The sequence below is a fragment of the Falco punctatus genome, assembly GCF_963210335.1.
Source record: "Falco punctatus genome assembly, chromosome: 6".
NCBI lineage: Eukaryota > Metazoa > Chordata > Aves > Falconiformes > Falconidae > Falco > Falco punctatus.
Window position 1 is genome coordinate 48,423,308 of NC_137585.1, and position 22,974 is coordinate 48,446,281.

Here is a 22,974-nt window from a genome sequence, read left to right on the forward strand (position 1 = left end):
ATTTAAGAAAAACAAATGACTCATCTCTATAGTAAGACTTTCTTGAAACTAAGTGGTACCTTAAGTATTCCCAAGTAAATGTGACAGACTCCATTCAAATTGCCTTATTGTTATTGATTTTGTACAGGTGGTACTGATACTGTGGTGGTATTTCTAAGATGAGTCTGGAGAGACTGGATAAATGAAGGAGTCAAGTTGAGGGGTTCTTCTTTTAGTATGACAATTTTGTAAATTAATATCTTGTTCTAATGTTTGGGCTGTTTAGGAATGGTGCTACTGAAGAGGAGACAAATCTTATATGTAATATCAAATTATTTGAATGAGCTAGTACCATGGAAGACTGAGGAACTCCAGAAAAACAGCCAAGGTGAATAGGCAGTCTAATGGAATGTAAAATTAGCGTTCCTAAGTGAATTCATTAAATTTACTATTACCATATAGTCAGGTAGAGTGTTGAATACAGGGAGAGATTTTCTTGAGATGAGAGGGTTTAAAAACTGCAACTATTTCATTTGGTCAGTAGATGAATAAAAATGCTCTCTGGAGAAGTCTTAAAAAATAATGTTTGGTACAAGGAAGGTAATTGAATTGTGCTGATTGCTACTTCTGGAAACACAAGAGCAAAGATTTCAAAGAAATTGAAAAGTCACAAAATTGTAAGCACCATAGGGATTTAATTTGTCTTTCTTTTCACATTATGTGTACTTATGGAACACAGGGCATCACTGATACTGAGGAGAATTACTCAGATATAAAATACTGTCTTTATTTGCTTATCCTTCCTGCCTTCTTTTCCAGGACAAATTGCATCAATTTCGGATATACTGGCAGTTGTAAACTAAGGGGCCTTTAGCAGATGTATTATGCCTGTGTAGCTCCCTTGTTAATTGAAGCTGCATCTGAGTCTGTGTTCTTAAACATACATAGATAGAATTAATAAAAATACATTTGATATGACATAAATGCCAATCTTCAGAGGAAAGGAAGAATAAATTGTGTACTAGGTGGTAAATATGGGGGTGTTTTCTCAGCACATCAGCTGTGTAAGTAGATGTGCTTTTTATTAATATAAAGTCCTAAGCAAGTGTTTGAATGATTTTCTTTAACAAACTGACTGAAAGTAAAAGCTAAACTCTGATTAGCAGGAAATTCCCATTAATTTTCCTTATTATGTAACAGGTAGTAATCTGGTTTCATGATGAGTGGTTTCTGTATAGTGATTCTGCAATAAAGTAGTCATTTTATGAAAAGAAATAAATAAGACACATCCTAAAGATGCAGACGGATAATTGAGACCCATCCCCAAGAACAAACAAGTATTATCTTTTTGTGTCATCTTGATAATAGACACTGTGGTTTTTGCAACACTATTCTAAACCTGTTGTGTTATGCAGCCATTGTATGCCACTATATCAGAAAAACAGAGAAAAGATTTAGGGATATTTGTAAAACTGTGTTGGGTTTGAACCTCACTCTTTGGTAATCAAAATAACATCTGCCTCTGGCTTAATTTTAATTCTAAGCCTGAAGAAGTTTCATGAAATTGCTTCTTTTGTGGATTTATTTTTTTAATGTGTTGTTTAGCTCTCATATTGATAGTTAAACTGATACCATTGAATTCATACCTTTTTGGAGTTCCATTTCAGTGAAACAGTTTCCAAAGGCTAGTTCAGTTTTTGTAGCATCCCTATAGGTGCTACAGAAGGTAGGGTTTTTTTTGAACATTCAATTTTAGACTAGTAATTAAGGCAGTTAATTTTATAGTCGTTGTTAGCCATTTTACTAACCTTTTCAAACTCTCTAATATAGAAAGAAAACTCTATTCTCTCATGTAATTACATTTAATTAATTTCTAATATGGACATTTCCCCCTCCTGTTTTTTTGTCCTTTTCTTATACAGAAATTTTATATCATGCTATGATATTGATATTTAGGAAAAAATAGTTGTTTCATAGTAGCTTAACTGACTATAAATGTAAGAGCTATTATTTCTTTGATGTTAATGTTGAATCTAGGAATACATGTGGAATAAGTAATTGCAGTATTACTCAGAATGCTTTTCCAAGTCGCATATAGTTCATAAGAAGCTTTTATGTAAAGTAAATTGTGAGGGTTTAGTGTGCGTGAAATAGAGCATTTCCTAATTTTTAGGAATGAGAAATTTATTTGGTAAGTTTTCATAACACTGCATGTGCATGTATGAACTCAGAATCTTTTGAACACTTAAATATCTCATATTGAATATAGTGGTGCTTGATTTCTGCTCTGACCAGAAGTTGATAAAGCAGGTGATGCAACCACCACAGCACTCTGGGTCTGAGTTTATAGGCACTCACATGCCTAAGTATATGCTAAATTTTATGCGAGATTAGAAAATTACGAAGAAGTGCTAACATGAATTAGCAATGTAGCAGTAACCTACATGCTGAGTTTTGTTGGTTTTGTTGTTTTTCAGATGGGAATCAATCTCGTAATTTCTGCCATTTGTAGCAGTTACTGGTTATTATATGTAACAATAACATATGCTATAAGACATATGCATCTAGAATTTTTTATATGTAATAAGTAGGCTAGAGATTATGAAGGACTCATTCTACTATGAAATTACTGGGAATCCTTTGGTTTTAAATAAAAGGAAGAAAGCGAGGGTGCCTAAGCTAACTAGTAGCTCATAAAAATTGGGAGAATTGTCAGTATAACGTCTTGAGAATTAGAAAAATGAGATTTCTAGTACACAAAATTTGAATAGGCAGTAGAAAGTATGAATCTTTCCTTTTTCTAACTAGATACAGTATATTGTGTTGTACACAAGGGAAAAATATCCATGTGCTTTATAGACCAGTAATTCATGCTGACTAGATATGAGCAGTCATTCAGAGAACAATTGATTTTACAGTATTGTAGACTTGGTTGGAAACTTGTGCATTCATTTCACTATATGCTATTAAAATTTATATATAAAGTTCACATTAAAGTGGCTGTTTTAATAGGAAAATATTTTAAAAGTGAAACTTGGCCATCTTAACTGCAGAAGAGGATTTTTTACCAGTATCTCCAAATCAATTGAAGTGTGAAATCTCTATAAAGATGAAGTAAATAGGATAAAATATTAAATATTACTGATTATTTTGCCTTACTGTATTTAAACAAATTGTTAACAACTATGAACAATCTTTGAGACTTTTGATATTCCCTAGAGTAATGTGAAGTGTTAGTACTTGTTAGTACATTTTATAGATATTATTTTGACTATAATATCAAAATCTCAAGCTTTCACAGTATTAAAAAAATAATCATAGAATCATGGAATATTTGGGTTGGAAGGGATCTTTAAAGATTGTCTAGTCCAACCCACTCTGTGATGAGCAGAGGCATCTTCAACTAGATTACATTGTTCAGAGCCCTGTTCAGCCTGACCTTGAACGTTTCCAGGGATGGGGCATCTACCACCTCTCTGGACAACCTGTTCCAGTGTTTCACCACCCTCACTGTAAAAAATTTCTTCCTTAGTTCTAATCTAAATCTACCTTTTTCATTTTAAAACCACTACACCTTGACCTATCACTACAGACTCTGGTAAATAGTTTGTCTCCATCTTTCTTACCAGCCCCCTTTATATATTGAAAGGCTGCTATAAGGTCTCCCTGGATCGTTCTCTTCTCCAGGCTGAACACCAACGCTTTTGGCCTTTCTTCATTGGAGACACGTTCCAGCCCTCTGATCATTTGCACAACCCTCCTCTAGACCTGCTTGTGTAGGTCTATGTCTTACTTGTGCTGGGAGCCCCAGAGCTGAACACAGTACTCCAGATGAGGTCTCACCAGAGCAAAGATGCAGAATCAACTCCCTTGACCTGCTGGCCAGGGTTCTTTTTATAGAGCCCAGGATGTGACTGGCTTTCTGGGCTGCGAACACATGTTGCCAGTTCATGTCCAGCCACCAAATCCTACCAAATCTGGCTTGATTCTCTCCTCCTACCTTTCCTCCTTCTGGTTAAAACATCCCATAATAAATTTTACACAATCCTGAAATTCTTTTTCCTCTCTATCCCTGAATAAATCTTAACACCTCTTTAGATCATAATCACCTTTAGATTGCCAAGTGTTTAGAGAGATGGTTTCTTTCCTTGAGTCACCTTTAGTGGGTTTCAGACCAGGGACAACAGTCTTAATTCTGTAATGGTGTCAAGAGTATTGATTTAGTGCACTTTGTATTCACTGATTAGGATTCCTCCACCTACCCCTATCACGATGTTAGCTGCATTAGAATGCTAACATAAGTTTTACCAAATATTTGAGAAAGTTGATTCTTTAGTTAAAAGGAAAAATGTTTTGATCCATCTGTGTTTACTAAAAAGTAAAAGCTTCTTTAATTGCATCTGGCTGCAGAGAAATCACATACCTCCTTAGCATGTTTTAAAACATCATTAGAGCTCATTGGCACATCAGGAAGATGCTTTGAATGCTAAACACTTACATAGATTAAAAAACTGCTGAGAGTTTTTCAAGTGTCCATGAAAGGCTGGTAAACATGAATGTACATGAAAGTTCCCCTGGGCAAGGAAGTTTCTGAGGTCTAGAAATTCAAGGAGATGGTAGGGTGTGTTATGGAAAAAGTGTCATGGATAGTCACCCTGCTCCTGCGCTGTTCACCAGGCATCTTCTGTTGAACATTGTCAGAGACAGGATACCAAGATAGGCAAGCTTGTGATTTCAACATAATTATCATTGTATTCCTATGTATATACTTGATTGTTAATCGATTGCTTAATAATAAGAACTTTATATATATGTAGCTTTAGCTTACCAGAAAATTTATTTTCTGTTGTGTTCCTTGTTTCCCAATAGACAATCATGTTATCTCATAGCCATTTATAAGCTTTACTTATTACCAGCTTTCTCATTTGTGACAGAATGTCTTGATTTCTCCTGCACTTTCTATGGCCTTATTTCTGGCAGTTTTCCTGAAGGAATAGATGGATTCTGTCTCGGTTTTTTGGTTTTTTGTATCTTCTTTTTTTTTTTTTTCCTTTTTCCACCTACTCTTTCCACTTGTCCATTTTACTATTTTAATTACAGCATTTCCAGTGAACTATATATAAAGCTCTGGGCAGGGCATTGTTTGGGCTGAATTTTTCCTCAGGCACACTTTGAAAATATTTTGATATGTAAAGTAGTCTGTGCTTTTCTAAGTTCTTAAATTTCATGGTGCTGTCATCATAGTGGTGAAACTGCATGTTAAGGCATACAGTCTGGGACATTGCTTATAAAGGAATTATCCTTGATCGAAATGAAATTTCAAGCCTGTAGACAGAGTGAAATATTAAGAAGGAATGACTGAACTACTTTCAATCATTTATCAGCAGTCCTGGCTAGCTGGAGAGATCCCAGTTGACTGGAGGTTAGCCAAAGTGACCCCCATCTACAAGAAGGGGCCAGAAGGAGGATCTGGGCAACTACAGGCCTGTCAGTCTGACCTCAATGCCAGGGGAGGTTATGGAGCAGATCATCTTCAGTGCCATCACACAGCACATACAGCAGAACCAGGTGATCAGGCACAGCCAGCGTGGGTTTATGAAAGACAGGTCAGCTTGACTAACCTGATGTTCTTCTATGACAAGGTGACTTGCTTAGTAGATGAGGGAAAGGCTGTGAGTGCTGTCTACCTAGACTTTAGTTTAGCCTTTGACACCGTTTCCCACAGCATTCTCCTGGAGAAACTGGCTGCTCATGGCTTGGATGGGCATACATTTTTCTGGGTAAAAAAACTGGCTGGCTGGCCAAGCCCAAAGAGTGGTGGTGAGTGGAGTTACATCCAGTTGGCAGCTGGTCACAAGTGCTCCACAGGCCTCGATATTGGGGCCAGTTCTGTTCAACATCTTTATCAATGATCTGGATGAGGGGATTGGGTGCACCCTCAGTAAGTTTGCAGATGACACCAAATTGGGCAGGATCACGGATCTGCTTGAGGGTAGGAAGGCTCTAGAGAGGGATCTGGACAGGCTGGATCAACGGGACAAGGCCAACTGTATGAGGTTCAAGGAGGAGAAGCACTGGGTCCTGCACTTGGGTCACAACAACCCCACGCAGCGCTACAGGCTTGGGGCAGAGTGGCTGGAAAGCTGCCTGGGGAAAAGGACCTGGGGGTGCTGGCTGACAGCTGGCTGGACATGAGCCAGCAGGGTGCCCAGGTGGCCAAGGAGGCCAACAGCATCCTGGCTTGCATCCAAAACAGTGTGGCCAGCAGGACGAGGGAAGTGATCGTCCCCCTGCACTCAGCACTGGTGAGGCCTCACCTTGAATACTGTTCAGATACATTTTGTTTACATTTTGGGCCTTTCACTACCAGAGGGATGTAGAGGTGCTGGAGCATGTCCACAGAAGAGCAGTAAAACTGGTGAAGGTTCTGGAGCACAAGTCTCATGAGGATCAGCTGAGGGAACTGGGGCTGTTTAGTCTGGAGAAAAGGAGGCTCATAGGGGATCTTGCTGCTCTCTGCAACTACTTGGAAAGAGGTTGTAGGCAGGTGGGGACAGGTCTCCCAGATAATGAGACACAAGACAAGAGGAAATGGCCTCCAGTTGTACCAGAGGAGGTTTAGGTTGGCTGTTAGGAAACATTTCTTCACCAAAAAGTTTGTCAAGCATTGGAACAGGCTGCCCAGGGAGGTGGTGGAATCACCATTCCTGACGGTATTTACAAGACAGGTAGATGTGGTGCTCAGGGACATGGTTTAGTGGTGGACTTGTCAGTGCTAGTCTAACAGTTACACTTGATGATCTCAGAGGTCTTTTCCAACCCTAAAGTCTTCTATGGTTTTGTGAACGTATAGAACAAAACCATGACCCAAAGAAATGAAATCTGGAAATAATTAAAGTACAAGGAAGATTTTCTGGATCATCGTATTCATACTCTTTTCTGAAGGAGATAGGAAATTTGAGTCCTTTGTTTTTTCCATGTTGATGGATTTATTCTGAAATTTTTATAGGTTGCTAGTTATACCTAGTTACTCATGTCTGCATTGGAAAAAAAAGGAGGAAACATTCTTACCTTCAGATTCACAGTCTGTTGCTCTACATTTATGCAAAATCATGCTATTTAGATATGTAGAAGGAGCATCACAACGAAAATGGTAGAATATGAAAAAAGGCATGTGAAAATTTCCTAAGAATTTAGTCCAAAAGAGTAGACTACATATATTTGAAATACAGTATGCCCATATATTAAAAAGGTATGAAAATAGCAATCTGCATTATGAATGCAGTTTTAAAATTTAGACATTTAAGAGGCTCAATAACCTACCCAAAGTATAGCGTCTCTGCATGAAGAACTCTTTGAATTGCTGAAAAAGGAATAAAAGCATATTGCTAATTAAAAAACTTTGGAGTCATTTCAGATACAATATTAATGCTTCCCTGAGCAGGTTACATTGCGTGTATAATCTCTGGGGATATAATTCCTCTGCGTAATTATTCAGGGTGGAAGATAATTCATCTAGTTCAACCTCCTGATCAAAAAAGCATTAATTATGAATCTATGAATCAGTTGGTGTTGCTTATGGGTTTGTCCAGTTGGATCTTGAAAACCTCCAAAAATGGAAATTTCATAGTATCTTTGTGCATACTGTTCCTGAGATTATTTTCCTCATAATTTATTATTTTTTCTCTATCTAGTTAAAGCCCCTCTCCCCTAATTACAATTTATGATTGTCATCGCTCATTCTTCTGCTGTGCACATCAGTAACATGCCTGGCTCTTTTCAGTAGTCACCTCTTAGATACTGGAAGGCTGCTGGTTATTCCTCCCAGTCCTTCTTTTTGCAGGCTGAAGAAGTCCAGCTGTTCAGACTTTCTTCTTAGGGCAAGTGCTCCAGCCCCTGGCAGCTTGGGAGCCTCCACTAAGCTCAGTCCAGTTGATCAATGTCTTGAATGAGGGGACATGTGGGGAGCCAGAATTAGAAGCACTATGGTGGTCTAACAGGTGGTCTAGCAAGTGCTGAGTAAAGGAGAATAATTGTTTTCCTCAATCTACTGGCTACTCTCATGTTAATACAGCCCAGTATACTGTTAGCCAGTTGTCCTTAGGACCCCCCATATCTTTTTCAGCAGAGCTGCTCCCCAGTGGGGCACTTAAAGGTTTTAGCCATTCAAGGGTTAGGCCATCCTAGACGCAGGACTTGACATCTCTTCTTGCTGAATTTCATGTTAGCCTATTGGCCTAATTCACCAGCCTTTCTAGATCTCTATAAATGGCAGCCTGCCCTGTCCTCAAATATCTTGACTACATGCTCCAAATTAATGTTGTAAGATTGATAAGGATTTTGTCTCCTCCTCCAGGTCATTGATAAAGATGGCAAGCAGGGTAATTCCCAGAATAGACCCCTGAGGAACACCATTTGTGATTGGCCTCTAAACAGTACAAATCATTAACCATTACCCTTTGAGCATGGAGTGATGTTGCCCAAGCTACCATGGCTAGTACTGTGTATTTTAGCACCTTTGTGTATACAATTTAGGTATATGAACGTGGGATATTTCCAAGATAATCAGATTGGTGCGAGCAACTTTAAGCTAATGTTCCTTTCTGTCAGACTAAGAATGTTCAAAGGCACTTGGACCCAAGCTAGTAAAAGCCTTTAAGTGATGCACAGCACTTTATGGACTTGCTAATTCAGATCTCTCCAAATTGTATCTGAGATGAATCTTTATTTGTAGATATATCCTTGGGGGCTCAGCAGATCAGCTGTTTTTACATACAGACACTTTACTCAGTCTCTCTTACTTCCAACTTTTCACTGAGTTTTCAGTTATACTAACACTTTTAAAAATGGGTTTTAAAAAAATCCTTTTTTTAAAAAACGTTTCTGTTACTCTGTTCTGCATGCCTCTTTTACATTAGTATTTTCATATATAACTTAAATATATTTAACTTTTCTAACAACGTTGAATGGAATCATTCCTGTCTTCCGTCTTTCCTCTTAATTTTATTGCTTGTGTTTTCTTTGTTCTCCTCTCTGCTCCTGCTCTTCCCTTTTTTTTTTTCTTCAAAGTTTTAATCTATGTGACAATGATTGGCTTCTTTCTTAGTGGAATACAGTTGCTTTGCCTATGATTTAGAACAAACTTGAATACATTCCAGTGTTTTTTGTTATTGCCTTTACATGGATTTTTTTTTTAGTTAATCCTTTAGAATTAATTAGTTTTAAAGCATTTTGAGGCTTCTTAAAAGTAACAATAAAAATTGCTGTGGCTCTGGTAAAGTTTAGAAAAACCACAAACCTTAACTGGTTATTAGTGGCAATATAATTGATACTGTTAAGCAGCTCCTGGACCCTGAACATTGTCTTTAATGAGAGGTATGTCTCTAGTAGTGTCTCCTTCCCTCTGAGATTTCTTTGCTTAATAACAGTGTTAATAGCTTTCAATTGTCTTCTGGATGAAACCCCCCAAACGACACTACCTGTTTTATCTGCCTTCCTCATTTTAGCCAGAATTTCCAAGCATGCTCTTCATTGCTTAAAGCACTTACTTCTTTTCAGTTTCTAATAAGTATTTTTTGTACTTATTTTTCAATTAGTTTTGTGACTATTTGCTTGACAACTGGTGAATTATGAATCATAAGGTATGGAAATTATAATTTGTCTCCTAAGCATGGTTTTTTTCCTGTTGATTTTAAAATAGTCAGAAGGTCGGGCTTGTTAACAGTCTTTTTCTGTACTAAATATTTTGGACAAATCAAAGCAGATACTGCTGCTGTCTTGTCCTTCTCCCCCATTCTTGTTAAGTCTTGTCTTCATTTGAAACTTCTGGACATGTATATCTCATGGTATCTTCGAGATCACTTGTTTTCACTGGCTGTTTCTTCATCTCTTTAACAAAAACTGAGAAAAATTAATGATAATACTGTAACTTTCTCTTGTTCCAAATTTGCTTCCAACTACTGACTCATCTTTTGATGCCTTTAATACTTGTGTTACCAGGATGGGCTATTACACTTGAGTGTCTTAACTTGTTCCTTTCCGACAGTCTTTCCTATAACTGTCCTCTACCCTGCTTTTCTCTTCTACCATCATTAAGACTACTTGTAGCACCTTTTTGTTCATTCATCTTCTTTTTCCTTATATTTATTGATTTGATGCTGTTGTGAACTTGATCTCTTAGCAATTTTTTCCTCTTTGGCCACATTTTTCCAGCTCTCTTATTTTCTGGTGTTTTTTTGTTTGTTTGTTTGTTTTTGTTTGGTTTGTTGTTTTTTTTTTCCCCCCATGAAATATTTCTATCATCCTATGTAATAATTTGTTTTTACCACTGACTTATCTATCATTGAGTATCTTGTTTCTGATATTTCCTCACTTTTATTTGCAATACTTACATAGTCTGCACTTGATCTGTTAGCAATGGTAAATTTTGTAATCTACCATATTTTGGTTTAGGTATTCTGTTTTTCTTCCTTAGATTTTCTATTTTCTCAATACTTATGAGACAGTTTCCACACTCTTGATTAAAGTAAACCCCTACTCACTGAAAAGTCATCTCATTATACATAGTTTGGCATATTTAATGTAAGTGTTCTAGCAAGAAGAATTTAGATTATTTTATACACATCCAATGTGATAGAATATTAATTTTGGGAAGGGAAAAGTGGAGTTCTGTGCCAGGTTGATAAGCAAAAGAAGATGTTAAAAAAAAGATGATGGTAGTGGGAGAATGATGTTGCATGTCATACAAAGGCAGGGAATTGAAGCCAAAGGTAATTTTCAAATGAAGAAGACAAAAAGAGGAAGAAGACAAGCCGAAACCTAAGACATCCTGAAGGAAGATAATTGATAGTTAGAGATGAATAGCAGGAGCAAGCTCTTTCAAACTTTTTAGGTCAGGAGCAATAAGAATCTGAGGGAAACCTTTATTATTTGTGGTATCTTAACGTAATGTGATTTAGAATATGTATAGCATATTACTTTTGTTTGTAATTAGATAATATCTGAACACAGAAAACATTCCTTTGCTGGTACTTAAAGTTCTAGACTATCCAATATTTCTTTGCTGGATATTGAATTATTTAATAATCCTGAAACAGATGCTCTGCACAAAGTATTCTATTCTAAGCATTTTAAATAAATAATACTGTTCTTTTCCCATTTTGTCTTAATTAAAAATATATGTAATGTTTCAATTAAATGAATTATGTACATTGCTTTTATATTTGCTTCACTAGAGACATGCATATGCAAATTTTTGTGGGCCATCAGTCAGATAGATAGGTTAATGGGGCAAGGCTTTTTTTATCATCCAGGGGCGTGCTTCAAAATGTCCAAAACACCTGAACAGGCAGTGTCTAGTATCTGTTAAATTCAGTGGAAGTTATGGACCTAACTGCTTTTGCTGTATGAGGAAGTACTGCTGGGCACTTACCTACCTTTTGATGTGGTAAAGAAAAAACCCACAACTCTTTGACAATACATTTTTGTTTCTTTTATGCTAAAGTATTATTTAACTGATATTCAGGGCAGCGGGGAGCTTTCCTTTTTGGTGTATATGCCTTGGTGTAATGTCTTTATTGGTATATGCTTATAAATAGTAATATGCTTTTGATAGCCTGGATGAATAATAAGATTATTTTCTTTCTGTTTTCTTTCTAATAATCCAGACATTACACAAGCTAGAAATAACTTAAATGACTCTAGCTGCAGTGGACATCCTTCATTTTAATCAGGTTTTCTAAGACCAAGGGAGAGAAAGTGAGCTTTGGTTAAACATATTGTTTAGGAAGAGCTGACCGCTGAAGTAGGTGGGGGAACAGACTGCAGAGTTCTCACAGATTGTTTTTCTTTGGCTACACTTGAAATTTATTCTCAAATCATAGAACAATTCAGCTTTTTCTCCTGTTCTTCTTTTGATGTAATTGAAAATTAGAAAATTAAAACAAATAGCTTAGAGAAGGATATTCTGGAAATACCTTTCATAGGAGATTGGGAAAAAGATGAAACATTAATGAAGTAGAAAGTAGTTAAAAAGTAGTGCTGCATGCCCACATTGATTAATGCTAAATGAATGGAAGAAATGTGAAGGGTGAGAGAGAGGCTGAAGCTCCTTGAAGGAGGAAAAAGAAGTAATTTTGAATTGGAAAGTAGCAGCCTGAAAGGCAACAAAGTGATTTGGACATGATAATATAAATATATATTTATAAGTGCTGTTACAGTGGACAGTAATATTCTGGACTTGTCAAACGAAGAGACTGAAACTCTTGGGGATACAGTTCATCCTAGCCTGAGTATTGAAATCCTCTTACATGGCTGTAGAAGAAATGGAATTGAGGTAGTGGTGTGCATATGTTATATAATCTAGGTAAAGGTAGGTGAATTTGTGTAAGCAGATATTTTAGGAGAAAGCATTGTTCCATATTTTGGAATACATTGTGTGGCACATGAATATTCAATATAGCATTTAGTTTGCTTGTACTTCTCTTAAATACCTGCAGAGAATTTATGAAATAAATTATTTAATACTTTAACACTTAAGATTGGTAAACAATTTAATTTTTGTAAAGCACAAAGCCAGTAGTGAATTGATAAAATGTAAATGACTGCAGTTTAGTGTGTTGTGTCAAGGTAATATAGAATGGATTTATATAAATATTTCTCTGAAGTTTTCATTGTATTGCTGATTATACAGTAGTCTAACTAGACAAAAATGCTTTTTTTAAATAGCTACCTAAGTAATATACATTCACCTATCCCATTTTATAGTAAATGTTAAGGTGAGATTAAATTAATCTAAAGAGAGTATAAATGATAGTAACAGTTTGATTTAATTTAATCCTTTGATTACCTGATATGTAAAGAAAGACATAGCTGACTACCTCTAGTTTAATGATGGCAGTTGCTTTATTATAGCGAGAATAACTTTAAATGTTTGTGTTTTATTTTGCATAGTTATGGGACACTTTGCATTCAATTTAGAAGTGTTAATTCTAACTCTATTTGTACCTCTTTTATCTTCCATTTAAATGTTTAAATATATCAAAATAGATGATCTTCATCATACAGTTCTGTGTCCTAAAAAAATCATTCCACCATTATGTCAAAGCACTGTCTTTTAGCTGTCTTCAGCCAGTAACCCAGTTTCTTCAGTGCTATAAAGTATTCAGCTGTATGTTTTTAAGTCTAGATAAAATCCATGCTGGAGCCAGAAACAAAAAGGCATCATAAATGTTAACAACATAAAGTGCAATTTCATACAAAAAAATATGATTTTCTGACAAGTTTCTGCCCTCAAATGTTATTCCCAACAGCCATCTCAAGGAATCTGACTTGTGCTCACATGCTAAGTGACAAAACTGTAAACCCTTTGACCTGTAAAGTGTAGTATATGAATGCCAAAATGCTTTCTTTATAGAATCTAGGTTAGGATGGGAAGAAATGTGTATAGATGAAGAATATTATCACTGCTTTTTCAAAATTAGTTTTAGATATCTTTTCTTCGAGGTTTCTCTGTCTGTGACCAGTGCAAAGCCCATGTTTATTCTGCTTCTAAAAGCAGGATGTTCCTTCTTCTCTGTTGAGGTTCTGAAGCACAGCTAACCAATTATCAGGAAAGTTTTGAGTTTTGTTTTTGTGTTTCTTTATTATTCAGTTAACTTGAAAAACATCATTCAGTTTCTACTCAGTTTTGTGTTGTTGATGCTGTTGCACACCTTGGTTCAGGAATGCCTCACTTTTTTTTTTTTTTTTTTTTTTTTTTGTCTCGCATTGATAATCTTCTCATTTATTTATCTATCCTTTGAGGTCTAGTGATCCAGGTGGTGTAGTTGGTAGACTTAAATTACTTTGTTCATCTTTTTTTCCACTGTTGTGATGTCATTAGACTCCATATTTAGTGAGATTAGTCCTTTAAAAAAGAATATAAATAGGTTCATTTTTGTATCTTGATTTCTTCCTTGTCCTCTGTCTTCTGTTGATAAAAGAGACTTTTATTGCCTTGCTGGCCCTTGTTGTGGTACCTAGCTCTCAGGTCATCTTAAGTGCTGGAGAGTGAAATAAGTGCATGCTTCCATAACAACCCAATTTTTATTTGCTTTTTCATCTGCAGCAATAGTTTGAACTGAAGGGATCACCTATGAATAACTTGTAATTAACATGGGACTCTTCATGTTTGCTTACTTAGCTGTGTGAACCTGAGAGCTGTCTATATGGCTATTAGCAACGTTGTCTGATGAATTCCACACTGTGCAAGTACTGACAGGCAGTCTCAGGGTGATATGTTATGCCAAACATCACGGTGGGATCCTATACTTGCATTGGTCCTGGGAAAGAGTGTAAATCTGCATGACATATGGAGATAAAGAGGAAAGCTGGATTGGACTGTCAAAAGGAATCAACCAGTATATTTCACGATGATGGCTTGGAAAGTAATTTTGTCTCATGTGTAGGCATTTTGAAGCAGGAAGTGGTATTGAGGACAGGAGGAGCTATAGCCTTCCTTGACCCGTAATTTAGCACTGAGCTATGGTACACTATATCCTGTATGTACAGCTGTTGTCAGCATTTCTGTTTTCACCTGAGCTCTAGCCAGGACACACAATGAGAATAGTCCTGTATTCAGAGTAATGCTTAGAACTCAGTATTATCTGTAGGTTTTGTAGTCTCTTTATGGATAATCATTGGAAGGAAGAATGCGATCATTTACCGTGTCTGTTACATTCTTAGAAGTTATTTCTGTATGCAAATATTCTTCCATTTACTTTCCTTACTTTCTCTATTTTAGTAGAGAATTCCTACTAAAGGAAATACTGATCTTTGACTGAGGTGTTAATGTGACTGTATACTTTGAATGAGTAGGAGAAAACTGGTGTATTCAACTTGTGAGGAAATCCCAAATTTTAGCCCTGTGCCTTGTGTGGAAAAAACAACCTTCCTGTAAATGCAGAGATTATTAAAAAGTATACTATAGCACTGTTATGCAGTTCTTCTTATACTTTTTTTAACGGATTCTTGTTGTTAGATTTTTTCATCATATATCTGTGAAGTGATGTGTGTTAAATATACACTAAGCTATTAAAGCTAAAAGGTGGATTTATTACTTCCTAAGGACCCTCAGGTTTATAGAGTAGTATATCTGTCGAAGAAACAGCTATCCATTTTTACACACAGCTACACAAGTATCCCACTGCTTGCCTGCAGCTTCTATGGGGATTTTAACATGAAGAATGTCTTTGGTCATGGAGAAATAATGAACCTTCTTAGAGATTTGTTAGGCTAATATAATGGAGATGTTTCTGTGTAGATATTAAGGATGTTATGTTTATATGGATAGTAGGTGGTTCACACTATTGCCATTGTTAGCATTGCCGTGTGTTCTACCAGATAAACTTTTGTATAGTAGATAAAATAATGCAATACAGATATAATGAAATAAAGGTCTGCAGACAGGCTAACGTATTGATAACAGAAGTACTTCACACACACACAGAGAAGTGTATATAACAAAAGGATCAAACAAACATTCATTAATCAATATACATGTTGAAATCTATTTTTAAGTGGATTTAAATGGCCTTGCCTTCAACATACTTCTGCCTTTTACATGTTCTTACAGTAAACAGAAACTGATCAAAAAAATAGCACTAAACTTACGTTTCTATTAGCAATGTGTAAAATATATATGTAAAGGTGTTTAGAACCTTAGTATAATACTGAAGAATTGTAATGCTGTTGATATATAAGTTCATGAACAAATTGATCTTCATGTTAACTTGAATGTGCTAGTAAGTATGTATTTTTAAAGCTGTAATTAAATCTGTAAGCATTTCTTTCTGCAGATCCTTTGGTAAGAGTGAGAACTCTTTGATGGATTATCTCCATTCTCATTATTGCAGTTGTATGCCTTCTTTGTACCCCATCAGTTAAGCACCCCTACCAAATCACAAAGTTTTTTTCTATGAGTCACTAAAAATTTCATAATCTCATAACTTACTGTGGTGGCAATTTTGACCCTCTTCTTAAGGGCATTTTCTAGTATTTCTTAAAGTTTCACTTATGCATGATAGCAGTGAAGCATATTTGGACAAATAATATTACTCAGTGATAGTTACAGAAGATGCATCTTGTTGGTATGTTGAAAACAAAAGCTGAGCATATTCTTTCAGAGATACTTTCAGAGAAAGGAAGTTATAAAGTTGGAAAATGGCTTAATCAAGGTAATGTGAGGAGAGGGTTGAAAGCTACTTTAAGCAAATGCAGTTATATTTATCTTCTTTGGGATATAAAGGAAATAATTCACATCTTAGCAATTAACAGGATAATCCATTTCTTAAAATGTATGGTATATTTTAATGTGATATCAGTATAAAAGTGTAGAACAATTCAAATATTTGTGAGATAGATCTAGTTACGTTTCAGCTCTCAAAAGTTTAGTATGAGAATCCTTCTACATAAAAATGCATATTATCCATCAACAAAAACTTTTAGTGAGGTATTTAAATGAAGTAAATAAAGCCTATACTTACTCTGTGAGGGGGAAAAAGTCTCCTTATCAGTGTTCCCCATTAGACTTGTATTCATTTGCTGTTTTATAATACCGTGCAGAGATGTTTTGGACTGTAAAAAAAATCAGATTCTCATTTCTAAGCTCCAAGAGTTGTAAAGTCTAAATGTAGCTCGATTCCAAAGTTAAACCTGCAAGATATACCTACAGGTTCTTGCTGACAGCTGCGGTGTCTGCTCGGTGGTGGGTCCCACCTGGGCGACGGCGCCTCGAGGCACGCGCCGCTGTGGGAGCTGTCCCCGGTGCTGAGACCGGTCCCTCCACTGCAGCGCCCGCGGCCCCTTTCAATGGGCCTTTACGTGCGACAGCGATTTGTCGGGTTGGTAAACTTCCTCGTTCAGCGAAACGTACCGACTCTATGAGTATCCCAAGTTTGGTGGTTTAAAATTAGTATCAGGTTCTTCTTTCTGCCTTTAACAACTTTGAAAATTACCTTTACATAATTTAAAAATCCTGGGATTTAACTAGGAAAAGGGCATCTTTAACATGAAAGCAAGCTATTCATTGGTACTAGGTAAAATGAAACTATTTTTGTATGTTATAAGTGCTTGTAGACCAATAACATTTTAAAAATACGGAGCAAACGGTAAATAAGTGGAAAAGTTAATGTCTATTACAAGAAATAGCTCTCCTTTTTCTATCTACGGAAATACTGTCAGTGATTCCACAGAAACGTTTCCTTTAACCAAGTCTAGGAAGATAAAATGTATTATTATTATAGAGTTTAAAAAATGTTAAAGTCAGCTAAAGACTTAAAGGAAATGTTTGTTACTCCTACTTTTACTCTGTAATTCAAGCCACCTATGCATTCTGTGAATATTTACTTCCTTAAGCACAATATTCAGTGATATTTTCTTTCTTCATATTTGTTTTCATATATATGAACCAAAATAACAATTTTGCTGTTGCTTTCTGTATCAGGAGGTGCCACTTATTTTCATCAGATATTTTAATGGTCAGATGTCTCTACTGGATAGTAGTCACTTCTTCCATCCTAACAGAACAGGGTTTAGTTTGTAATCAACATTCTGATCAGCAGCTTCTCACGCGCATTTGCTGCTTATGGGCACAGTCCTACTCCCATGAGAACTTTAGCTTCAATATAAGTAGTCAGGTATTCAGTGTTCTCTTTTCATTTTGTTTCATTTCATTTCTACTAATAATCATTCTGTCAGTCATTTATTACTTGTTACATTGTTACATTGAAAGCTGAGGAGCTTTATAAACTAGTCAGTCTTTATTGCTGAATGAAAGTCTGCAGGTCCAGAAAGAAAACCTTAATATCATTTAAACTGTTCAAGCTATCAGAATTCCCTGTATGGCCAGCCTTTAGACGTTACTAATAACTGAATTGGCCTTTTGACTGAAGACAAAATATTGGATTTATATGATTTGAGTCTAAACATTGCGTTTAGTTTTCAGGCTCCTGGGAAAATACCAAAGCAGCTAAAACCTTGCTGTTATCAATAGCTAACATTCCTTTTCCCTGTCAGTCTGGTGTCTCCTTCCCACCCTCCTTCTTTCTTCTTCCTCCCACAATAAGCAATGTGTAAAATATGGTTGTTACTATTATTATGGGTAAGTAATTTACTAAAATATTTGTTGTGTTATTTGTTGCAGTTATACAGCCTAAAACCAGCAAAAATGTCCTATGTGCTCAGACTGGTATTTTAGCAGAAGAATATTTAAGGAGATATCTTACCAGACATTAGAATGAGTTACTTTATTGTCAGACAAAAGCTCCCAGAATGTATTTTTTAAGAAACAAACAAGGCAAAACCTGTTTTGATTTTAATCAAAAATGTATTTTCCTCATAAAAAAAATTCACATACTCACTGTGTCTACTCTACAGAATTTGCCCATTTCATTACACCATGTGTCAATCCTAGTATATCTGTTCACTGCAAAAACTCGTGGCTAGTGTGTGTAATACAGCACAGGAGGAGGTATTGCTCAGTTCCACTACTTTTATGTAATAATTAAAAAAAAAAAATACAGAAAACATTCTTGGCTACTTGCACTGTATTCCAGACTTAAAAGTCCTGTGAAAGTTCTAGAAAATGAATTTAATTGTATTTGGTTGGTAAATACCCTTAGAAGCCAGTTAAAATTCTTCTCTTTTGCTGAGTCAGTACATATTCCCATTTGTCAGCAGCAGCGAAGTCCAGGCATCCAATTCCTAAAAGAAATATTTTTTCCTGTTGACATTTTGTTCAGCACAAATGCAGTCATGTGCTTTTTATTTCAGAAGTTAAGTGATATACTGATGTATTTATGACATATTGGTTGGTACACCTATTACAGTTGCTTTTACTTCCATTGCTGTGCTTTTTCCTTTGCCCATATCCCAAAGACTGATTAGAGGAGGATAAAGCTCATTGAGTGAAAAGGATTGTTTCTTCAGGTAATTCTTTAGATAGCTGTGTCCAGTGTCATAGTTCATCTCTTGTGAGATGCAGCTGTAGAGATATATCACAGAGATGATTCCCAAAAGAGCACCAAGGCAAGCAATGAAACCTATTATATTGTTCTTTCCATAGCCTTTCACTGCCAAGTCCAGTCCTTTTGTGGTTACATTGACACATTGTTTCTTATTCTGTGAATGGACAGTGGGAATATCTATACAAATTTTATATTCAGTTGATGGATTTAGATGTGTAAGATTATATACCTTTATATCAGATGGTATTCGAGCGCTCTGTGCAGCCTGAGAGTTTTCAGCTTTCAGAAAGGCTGTCCATCTAACACTGGACTTCAGAATTTTAGAACTTGCTTTCCATGAAAGCAAAACAGAATTAGATTTTATATCCTTTATTTTGATATTCAAAGATCCATTGCTGTCCTGAGGGAATGAGCCATCCACTTTGATCATGACTGACTTTAGGTCTGCCCCAACTAAATTTGTTGCTATACATGTGTATAAGCCGCTTTCATTTTCTGTTACATCACTTATGTCTAATGTTCCTTCAGAATGAATGTAGTATTTATTCGAAACAGTGTTAGGCAAAAGTTTGTGTCCTGATGGTGTTATCCAGTAGATTTCAGGTTCTGGTTCTGCTGTTGCTCTGCAGTGCAAGGAAATATGGCTGCCAGTTTTTAAATCCAGAGTAGATGGAAAACTTTCAGGAGCTATCAGGGGGAGACAGATTTCCATCATTTCGCGGAAATGTATTTCTCTCACATTCTGGCCTTGGAATTCGGGAGGGTCTACACAAAATAGTGACTCTGGCTCCATGAAGCGGATGTTTGTTTTATTCATGTTAATCCAACGGATTACACAATCACATCTAATGGGATTGCTGTGTATACTGACTTCTTTGAGGTTAGGCAAGGATTCTATTGTACTGCGGTACAGGGCACTGAGCGCGTTGCTGTTTAGCATGAGGGATTCCAGCTTGGGAAGTCTGTAGAATGCGTTTGGATGAATGTATGATAATCTGGGGTTATTGGTAGCTTCTATTTTTCTTAAATCTGGCAAATTATCAACAGCAAGACTATCTATAGAGATCAGTTCAGGCATGTTATTAATTCCTAACTCTTTTAGGTGCAGCATATTGCTAAAATCTCCTCGTCGTATTCTGTTAATGGGATTCTTGTTTAGATCCAGAAATTTAAGATTTGTAGCCTTTTGAAGAGCAATGTGGGGCACTCTAACAAATCTGTTGTCGTAAAAGGAGATGCTTTCTAAATTGTCAAGGCCAACCAAAGCATTATCTGGTATTTCAGTGAGATTTATTCCTGCTAAAACTAGGCTGCGCAGATTGATAAGAGGCTTAAAGTTCATGTCTTCTATTCTGATTATTGGGTTTTCTCCAATCATGAGAATTTCAAGATTAGGAGTAGCTTCAAACCACTTCTTGTTGATCATTTGAAGACCATTCGAATTGAGATGAAGTCTGAGAAGATTATTGAGGCCTATGAAAGCTCCCGGTGCAATCACAGAAAGCAGATTATGATTAATATAAAGCTCTTGTAAATTGTGGAGTCCAGAGAGACATTCTTCAGGGAGTTCAGTAAGTTTGTTTTCTTCAAGGTACACTGAAAGCAGCTGTGGTATCTTTCTAAGATTAATGCCAGTCACTGAGGATAAATTGTTCTGAGATAAATCTAGACCAGTTAAATTCACTGGGAAGTCTACTGAATGTTCAATATTTGCAATATTATTTGTCTGTAGAAGTAGAACTTGGGTGTCAGCAGGCAGTCTGGCTGGAAAATGAAAAAGGCCTAAATCATTACAGTCCACTGTTGGAGCCTCCATATACACAGACCTGGGGGTGAACCATGGTCTGATCTCACATATACATGACTCTGGGCAGTCTGCTTTTTTTCCCACAGCTTGTACTAGTGCAGTGATAAATATGCCAAGTAGAAAATTAATTTTGAGTTGCATGTCCTTCATCTTAGCTCAAAAGTTCAGAAAAGTAACAGGCCCTCTAGTATTCCACAATTAAAGTTTTGGAAATTAGTATGACCTGGTCAATTGATAAAACACACACTTGCATTTGTCAAATGATGATCGTGAAGGACTTTCTTCGTGAGGATGAGTGATAAATTTGTAACCAACTTGTCCAGTAGTAAGAGGCATTTTGTGGAAATGAAGGTCACTCTGTCCTTGATGACATAAAATTGATAAGCTTTGTGAAGATGAAGTATGTATAGATGGTCATAGGAGATTAAGCAATTCATTTATTTAGTAGTATTAACTTCAAATCCCATGATTGATTAGTGTTTGCAGGAGTGACAGGATGACCTAAAATATAAGAACAGGAAATAATTAGTATAAGGAACTATAAAGTTATAAATTAATTTAGTTATCTTTTGCTCTCTAATGTTAATTATTGCAAGTAAGAAAAGAAAATTACTGTGGTGCCTAGAGTATTGTAGTGGTATCCAGATAGCATAAATGAAGTTAATATAGTAATATATCTTTAGACTTGTAGCTTGTCATACATCCAGTGGAGCATTGCTCTACAGAAAGATAAAGATCCACAAAGTCTAACACAAAATACATCAGTGAGGTTTTTCTATATATTTTGTGATCCTTTAAAATACTTTATTTTTTTCTTTCAGTTATCAGTAGAAGCAAACTGAGGTCTGTTGGCTTTGAAAATGTAAACACTGAGAAAAATCCTACAGAGCATGAATATTTAACTTTTGAATGTGAAGTTTATAAATATAAAGAATATAATTTATGTGTAATCAAAGGAAAATGGAATGGCTGGATTAATACACATTCCTAATGATGACATTCTTAGGCAAGCCTGAGATATTTATACAGAAATATAAAAAAACTGACAATCCATAAGTTTCATCGTTTTCTAATTCTTTTTGTAGCTGCTGTTTAGGAACAAAACTTGGTTGTTTGTTTTTTTGTTTTTTTGTTTTTTTTTTTTTTTTTTTCCTTTAAAGTGATAATTAGAAAGAAATATGTACCTCACAATAAATAGCTTGTCATCTTAGGAAATTCAGGCTAATTACTGTCTTGCTTATTTTGACTTCAACAACTTGAATTGCAAGGAATAATGACAATAATAACAGAAAAGTGTCTTTAGAGTGATAAGAAGAGGAAAAAATCTACACTAGCAATTTCTTCTTTGGTTTGTAGTTCTGCAAGATTCTGAAATTTGCTATGAAGTTTCAGATTGTCTTCATGTCCCAAATTATAGTAAAGACTGAAACCTTAGCATCCTGAAGCAGCAAATGTGCTCTCCCCAGATCTTTGGTATGTGCTAGTTTTATTGTGGAGAAAAATAATATCCTATTTTGGGTGTGCATTTTGTTCAAGCCACATAATTCAAAAGTTCCTGTGTTTTCGTATATGAAACAGTACACATTAACTGCTTCATTTACTTCAGAATATAGACTTCACACTAACTTTAACCAGCCTTTGTCTCAGAAGACTGTCACGGCCTTTCTTACGTTGCCTCTAGTGTTAAAATTCAGTGACCTTGTTTACAAACTTTAAGGCAAGATCAATGCTTTATTGACATTGATAAATAACTTTTGAGGTGTTGCTGGTATAGATAGACAGAATTGCAAATGTCAAGTGTCAAGGATTTGGACTTTAGGTTTCCTTTCCAAGACCAGGAGGATTAGGCATATTGACCATAGATGCATTCCGTATCAGCTCAGAGGAAAGGTGTTGGACCACGTTGAGTGACATGAGCACTGGGCCAGTTTGAAGTATATTTAGCAAGACTTTGAGGTGGCTGCTTGTTATATATGCATTTAAGGACATTTAATATTTTATTTTAACATATAAGTGTATTAATAGAGTGAACAGACAATGTGTGAGATAAACATACAGAAAACATTCTGCTGTTTTGAGGATTAATAATATGTTTTTCTGCAAATGGCCCACATTATACTGAAATGCAAACACATACGGACTGAAATAGTAAAATTGTAATCTGTTCCTTTGTTCTGGGAAATG

The 22,974-nt window shown here is 35.9% G+C and overlaps 2 protein-coding genes across 9 annotated transcripts in view; one reads left to right on the forward strand and one right to left on the reverse strand.

The window, feature by feature from the left end:
* Positions 1 to 22,974, forward strand: part of IMMP2L (inner mitochondrial membrane peptidase subunit 2) — a 483,477-nt gene that overhangs the window by 185,044 nt on the left and 275,459 nt on the right. The window lies entirely within an intron of this gene.
* Positions 6,330 to 22,974, reverse strand: part of LRRN3 (leucine rich repeat neuronal 3) — a 48,572-nt gene continuing 31,927 nt past the window's right edge. For both annotated transcript variants that reach the window (XM_080394182.1, XM_080394181.1), the window contains exon 2: positions 6,330 to 21,291. In XM_080394182.1, the coding sequence (XP_080250308.1) occupies positions 18,814 to 20,940 (2,127 nt within the window). In that variant the 5' untranslated portion in view covers positions 20,941 to 21,291 and the 3' untranslated portion in view covers positions 6,330 to 18,813. The remainder of the gene's footprint in view (positions 21,292 to 22,974) is intronic.